This window comes from Phaethon lepturus, unplaced genomic scaffold, assembly GCF_000687285.1.
Source record: "Phaethon lepturus isolate BGI_N335 unplaced genomic scaffold, ASM68728v1 scaffold40241, whole genome shotgun sequence".
Lineage (NCBI taxonomy): Eukaryota > Metazoa > Chordata > Aves > Phaethontiformes > Phaethontidae > Phaethon > Phaethon lepturus.
In genome coordinates this window covers 34,350-41,695 of record NW_010516278.1, presented here as the reverse complement: position 1 = coordinate 41,695, position 7,346 = coordinate 34,350, and the positions used below count along the sequence as shown (strand labels likewise).

The window sequence follows — 7,346 nt, the reverse complement described above, 5'->3', positions numbered from 1 at the left end:
ATTGCCGAGGGTACAGCTGCAACGCAGTCACAGGGGTGTGTCTTCCCGTTGTTCTAGTTGGGGGGTTGTCGGGTGGACGTGACCCAGCCATGAGCTGGTCTGCGCTCTCAGGACATGCCATGTAGATCAGTGCTGTTTTGAGGCGAAGCCCCGGCAGAGTCTGCGCATCACTCCTGCTCAGAGCTGTCGTCTAATTAAAGAGTGAAAGGGCAAGTGGACCCTCAGCCGAGTCAGTACTCCAAGCGCTCCGCTACTTATTAGCGACGTCGCGTCGCAAGTAATCGCTTGGGAAGCATCTCCCTGAACTCCCAGATGACTCCGCTCCCGACACGGGCACGGAGTGCACCTGGCATTTATCTCGGGCTTATTTACTGCCAACCTCTGAGGATGTTTACCCTGCTGAAAGAAGAGGAGTCTGTTAGATACTGTGCCGTAGTTACTAAGCAGGCTTCTGAATGAGCTTCTAAAAATAGCTTATCTCTTTCCAAGAAGATGAGGTGCTGTATAATTGGGGCCAAAACCAAGATGGTGAGCAGGAAGAGAAGTAAAGCATTCTACAGATAATTCTGTTGTAAAATTAAGTAGATGTTTTCAAGAGCTGATTGGAACAGCTGCGTTGCTAGTTCAGTGCTTCTGACAGCTTTGATGATAGTCCCTTGAAACTTTATGGGTCCGCAGTGGTACGAATTATGCTAGTATTTCTCAGGCAGAGATCGGAACATCGGTCGTTACCTTCAGAATAGTTTCTCATTTGAAGAGATCTTGCAAGATCTGCAAGATCTTCACTTGGAAATTCTTTCAGAAGTAATTTTGCTCAAGAACGTTGTAGTAGGGATTTGCTTGCAACTTTTCTGTCCTTGTAGTAGCTGGGTTACCTCAGGAAAAGCCTCTCTTCATCTGCTCGCAACTTTGAGGTTTAAGCCAGTTGAGGCAGCGGAATGTTTGAGTGGGAGATGTACATGGAAGTTCTGCTCCCCATGGCGAGGTCGTTCCTTGCCTGCTTGGTTAGGCTTCGCGTCTTGCACATGAGGCAAGCCTTCCCTCATCCTTTTATTTATAATCCCAAGTGACCTTTTTTGTGTTGCATTACTCTTTCTCAGGTAAATGAGGTCACGTTCAAAACCGTTATGGTTTTTAATCACTCTCCATCTGTCATGCTTTATAGCCACTTCTGAAAAACTGGCGGGAGGCTGTTCCTGCTTAATTTGCCTCAGGACTGCCTTTTGACCTATGGCCAACGGGGTGGTTTAGCCTGACAAACGTGTACTGGTACTTAGCGGCCTTCTCGATCTTCTCTGACAAGCTACAAGGCTGCCTTCTCAGATAGTGAGAACAACCGTTTTGAGGTCACCGGTACACCCGTGAATGTCACCGAACAAACACGAACGATGTATCGATCATACTACTTGTAGTTGTAAATGAAGCCAAAGCGATCGTTTTGTGGAGAGCACCTTTTTACCGTAGAGAGTTCTGGTGACTGCTTGGTAGGAAATGAGAAAAAAATTGTAATTCCCAGGATATTGGGCCAAAGCCAGAATTGATGTATCCCATTGGAAAAGTAAGGTAACGGCACTCGGTTTAAAAATAATGCAGGTTCCAGTTGTGGATTACGACAGGCAATTGTCAAAAATACAGAAAGTGCTGATTTCGTAGCCACAGATACAATAAGAATGGTTTTAGGACCCCGATAATAATGGTTTTAGGACCCCGAATGACAAAATGAAGAAAACATTCAGAGTAGCCGTGTGAACTTGGAGGCAGATGCAAGTCAGGACTGTTAGATGGTTGTGTTTTGTTACTCGCTTCAGGGTCCCAGCCTCCAAAGACTTGTAGAGAAGCTGTATCTTTCAGGGTCGGTTGGTGACAGCTGGGGTGGGGATAGACATTTTGGGATAGCAGGAACGGGGATTCCTCCTGCAGAAATCATGCGTTGTTTCCTCATCTCTCCGACCATCTTCACTCTGCACTTGTATGGAAGTGCTCACCTGGGCCAGGCAGGAGGGAAGCAGATCTGAACAAACTTCTTGGGGGAAGTAGAAGTCGAATACCTCTTTCTTTTCATAAAGAGCGCAGCAGGCAGAAGGGTGGCTGGAGCATTAGAAAGCCATGTTATGGGTTCTTGTGTGTCTTCAGGCCCAGTGTTTTGTTGTGGGCAGAAGAGCAGTCAGCAGAAAATACACTTCTGTCATGTGACACTGGTACCTTTGAACCCCAAACTGTCAAGACATAACTTTAAATGCATACTTGTTCTCTATTCCTAAGGTTTAACGGCACATGGTCAGCCTCTTTGGCAACCTTGTTGTTATATGTGAGGTTAATTTTATTTGCAACTGCATGAGACTGTGTTTAACATTAGATGCGTCTCTTCCTTTGTTAGCAGAGGTTTGCAATCGTTGGCCAACAGCGAGCGTTTCATACACGTGTAAGTCAAGCGCCAGCAACAGATTTTAGCATAAAGTACAATGTTAGATTACGCTGATTTTGGATTAATCGCACGCATTTCTGGGCAGGGACGCTCTCTAATTCAATCTTGTAAATAACTCTTTACGACTGTTACTCTTCCTGAAAATAATTTGCTGCATATTTAGTGTTTTAGATGGTCTTGTTGGACATGTGACTAGTCTTCTGCGTTTGCTGAGCACGTTGACATTGCCTTAGCGAGGGCTCTGCGTCCAGTGTGCTTCTCGGGCTGCAGCAGCGTCGTGGCTCTGGAGGTACAGCCGGCGAGCTGCCCCTCGCTCAGAGCCGCTTCCGCGCAGCAAATGAATGGAGTGCTGGGGAGCTGTTTAATTAGAGCTGGGAGGCTTGGAAATGAATTGTTTTACGGAATGAAGTCGCTGCCGCCTTTTTTCACCAAGCAGTCTATAGGTTTCTCCTATAAAGGCTGTTTTTCAGCCTTTCTCTGTACCCGGCGTACGCTATACGCCCATGATTGTGTGTTTGAAAATGCTGCAGATCACAATTTTTTGGTAGGCTAGCGAGCGAGAAATTGCGTGGAGGAAGCGACTGTTCCCTTTGTGTTTCTACACCTGGCTGTTCGTAGGTAGCTTGTTATTTTTCTGCTGGCATTCTCAGTGTTCAGAGCGTTTCAGCCCGAATTGGTCTCTGTTAACGGCCTCCCCCTTTGTCGGTGCCGGGGACCATTTTCCCCACGTCCCTGCGAGCGCAGCGCCCGTGCAGCAGTGTTTACATCTTGCAGCGAGCCCACGTGCTCGGGGAGTGGCAGGCAGGCGTGACGGGGCCATTGATCCGCAGTGCTGCGCGCAGGCGAGCGGCGAGCCGGGCGCTTCTGCAGCCTTTCTCGCTCAGGTTTTATGAAATTACAGGATTATAATAATGAAACAGGATTAAAGTTGAGAAGTGGTAGCTTTTCCCTTTCACGGAAGGGTCCGGGGGGAGGGGGGGGGACGGGACGGTGTTCAGCATGATGCAAGGTTCCTCGGGTAGAAACGATGCGTTTTTGGCTTAATTGTATTTCTTTGACATTGCTTTATCATTGCTTTTTCCGGTTTTCTTGGCATCACTGCTGCAACTGCAAAGAGCAGATAGGCAGCAGGGATGTGAGGAGGGCCAGGACCGTCCCCTTCTCCAGCAACGTGCGCTGATAATTGCTTAGAGCGATTATGAACTGCAGCCTAAGTGTGTATGTATTTTATTTGACTCTCTAGAGCATTATTTATGTTGAAAACTTGAATGGCCTTCTGTTCAGAATATTGACTCTATTTAAGTTGTTTAATACTGAGCCTTACCAAACAGAAACCAAGCAGGAAATTAGGAGAAATACTTTGTCTTAAGCCTTGCTGCTTTTTATCACGTCACGATTTTCCTTGTAGATACAGGTACAGGTACAGCTCTCAGTGCGTGTGGTTTAATTTCTCTAAAACTAAATTGTGCTTTCAGTAGCTGAGACTTTCTTTGTGGTCTGTCCTATAAGTAGATGAATTAGAAATTTCACGCAGAATTTCATGCAGAAAGCACAAGGCGGAAAAAAGGCGCTGTTTTGGCCAAGTCTTTTGTCAGGCCGAAGCTACATCAGGAAACGGTGTTGTTTCTTTGCGCAGCTTACCTTCCCCTATTCGCAGTGTTGCACCTTTTTACTTTCAGGATCCTGTTCCTGTAGTGCTTGTTCTTCTCAAAGCTCTTTGCAGACTCAAATTGTTATAGAAACAGCATAGTTGCTTTCTAGCCTGCAGCCACCTTGCACAGCAGTTTAAAGCAGCGAGCAACGAGCGATAGCTCTGTTTTCCAAGTTCAGCGGAAACTTAAGACAGGCGAACATAAATACTTGAGGTGAAATCGGAAACTAGGAAAGCTGGAACAACGTAAAAACAAAAACGTGTCACAAATTTTGGTGGCGGACAAGTAGGATTGACATTTTTGCATGCTCTCTGAAAAAAATGTCTTAATGTGAACAGGGTGCCTTGAACGTCATGCCTCTGCCAGGGGGAAGAGCTTTACAATGGAAGGCAGGTTCTCCTTCCTCCTAAAGACAAAGTCTGAAGTGAAATTAAAAAAAACGAAAGCCAACCCAAACGAACAACAAAAACCACCTTTACTGCAGACGAGAGTCAATTTTTAAGAGATGTGTCCTTGGCATTCCACAACGTAACCTATGTGGCTACTAATTTCCTTATTTTTTGAAATGTAACAATTAGTAAAGGTAGTGGTCCCTTAGCAAGAAATGCTTTTTTGCTGGTGACTTGGCTGTGAACCACAGGAGAGGAAACAGCCTTTGGTGCCTCTGAGAGAAAGCTGGTTCTGCCATCTTACTGGTTTGCAGGGTTTCTAGGTATTCAGTGCTATGGCAGGCTGCGCTCTTGGAGTGTATGAGCGATGCCTGCGTCTTAGGGATGACTCTGTCTTCCCATCTTTAGTCCACTTTTAACTTGTTCCTTAGACAGGCATGGAGGTTGTTGTGGATTGGAGCTGATGGAGTGGGATTCATCTGAAGGTGTGCCGATGGCTGTAGGGTCCAAAGCAGCCCTGAAATTGGGCGTTTTCCTTCCAGAGGCCGCAAGCATCGCCGTTCAGTCTTGCGGGAGCGGGTGGCAAGCTCTCCCTCAGGGAAGCTGTCAGAAAGGGACCGGAGTGAGCCCTGAGGTCTTGTTTGAGCTCCAGGGTGCTCAGGCAGAATTGTAGACCTCGGATGCTTCTGCTCATCCAGAGAGGCTTTTAAATGAGATGGGAGGAAGTTAGTCTACATGTGTACTAGAAAGACAAATACAGAAACACTTCTTTTGCTGGGGTATGTCTTTAGGGTAGTTGGAATAACAGCTTATAAGAGTAGACTTTTGTGGGTTGATGTGAGCAGCAGATTTTATGCGTTAAGGGTTTGTTCTCATATACGCTTGCCTTTTGTTTCTCCGTAACTCTTTTTGATCATTCTGTAACTGTAAACTGCGGCTGCTTTATATGAATATATAAAAGTTGTATTTCTTTTTTAGCAGTTGTTTGCTAGAAGTTACTCGGGGAGGGAAAATCCTCTAGAACCCTTTCATGCTTTGATCATAGTTAAGTTCATTTTAATGTTGATATCCATGCCTTCAAATTCCAATCCACTTTCTCATTGCAGGATGAACAGTTTTTAGGTTTTGGTTCAGATGAAGAAGTCAAAGTTCGAAGTCCCACCAGGTCCCCCACAGGTACGTTCAAGTCTCAGGGTTGGATGTTGACTTTGTATTCTCCTTTGTGACGGTTTTGCCATGCCTCTCCTGTTTGTTCCGTCCAATCTCATCCACCGTAAAAGCCACACCAGCCTTTGGGTTCAACTCAGTTAGTTTTGGACTCTTTATGTCTGATCTGTTACGGAACAGGGAAACTTTGAGTAAGAGAGTTACACTGATGAAACCGGTATTTGAAACCTGATATTTGTGTTCTGGAGAAGGAGTTAGTGTAATAGTAAGGATCTGGTATGGGTTTGAATATTTGAATGTCTTTCAGTAGACTCATTATCGCCTGTAACTGGAACCTTCACTTTTTTTGAAACAAAACAAATATAGAACACTTGAGGATGAGCTGTAGCGAAGTTGTTACATTTTCAACTCTCGAGATGTAGGGTGAAATTATGACAGGGACTGCAAGTGAATGAGTTCGGCTTTGATTTAGATTGTTGTCGATAAATGCTCTCACCACAGCATTCTGCTCATTCACCACAATGATCTGCTCGGCTTGGCCTTGCCAGCAAATTCTGCTGTGGAGAGCCTTGCTAATAGGGTGTTTCAAATGAAGAATGAAGTACTTTGTCGGAGCTATGTGAAGACTCAGGACTGGAATAGCTGGGTTTGGTGGGTATGCGTGGAAAAGCATTGGTAGAGGTGAGTAATCAAGTCTGGCACATCTGCTTGATGATTCCAAATGCAAGGCCAAGCGCTAACTGTGTTTCAAAACTAAAATTTTTTTTCTTTGTTTCAGTAAATTACCTCGCATCAGCCTCTCCCTGTACGTTATTCTTGCCTTACTGACCTATCCGTTAGCAATGAAAATGGATGGTACTGGAGAAGAAGGATTTTTTTTTTTTTTTTTTCCCTTTTCAACTAGCTGTGATCTACCTAAAAAAAAAAAAACCACCAAAACAAAACAAAAAAACAAACAAACAAACAAAAAAAGCCCCAGCAAAACAGCTTTTAATGTGTGTGAAAGATGGCACATACCCTTAAGAATTATTGTTCCCTCTTAACGTGAGGTTGATAGTGGTTTTGTGCCATTGCACATACAGTTGTTGCGAGAAGGCAAGCTTGCATTTCAAAGAAGCTTTCTAAATCATATTTTGTATGGGAGAAGAGGCCTGTTGTGAAGGTTCTCTCTACGTGTATTGATGACACTGTATTTTATTTGTTGATTAACTGAAATGTCTTGATAACTTGTATGGGCAGTGTGACTTATACAGAGTAGATGCTTGTGTGACCTGGGCAATGCTGATCTGATGCTCAGAGAAATTTAATGTGTGCTCTGCATTCTCTACTTCCCTCCCAGTTAAATCTAGTCCACGGAAACCTCGCGGGAGGCCCCGGAGCAGTTCTGACCGAAGTTCAGCTGTACTGTCAGATTCTTCATCAGTGTGTTCCCCTTTGAGCAAGTCTGAAACCACATCCATGGAGAAAGTAAAGAAGAAGGAGTTGAAGAGTGGGGAAAAAAGACGAGGAAGACCTCCAACGCTTACGAGCGTGAAGTTCAAATTGTCACAAGTAAAGGACGCGTCGGACATTCAGAAGGGCAGTAAAGAAGAAAAAGAGAGCCTGAAAAAAATCAAAAGGTCACCATCCACTACGTTTCAGCAAGCAACTAAAATCAAGAAGTTAAGAACTAGTAAGCTCTCCCCACTGAAATCTAAATTTAAGCCTGGGGCG

The 7,346-nt window shown here is 44.8% G+C and overlaps 1 protein-coding gene across 1 annotated transcript in view; it reads left to right on the top strand.

The window, feature by feature from the left end:
• Positions 1-5,575: 5,575 nt before the first annotated feature.
• LOC104627680 (histone-lysine N-methyltransferase 2A-like) overlaps positions 5,576-7,346 on the top strand; it is a 33,453-nt gene continuing 31,682 nt past the window's right edge. The window contains 2 exon segments of the mRNA XM_010296011.1: positions 5,576-5,642; positions 6,973-7,346. The exon segment at positions 6,973-7,346 is cut by the window's right edge and continues 9 nt beyond it. Coding sequence (XP_010294313.1) covers positions 7,092-7,346 — 255 coding nt within the window. The 5' untranslated portion in view covers positions 5,576-5,642; positions 6,973-7,091.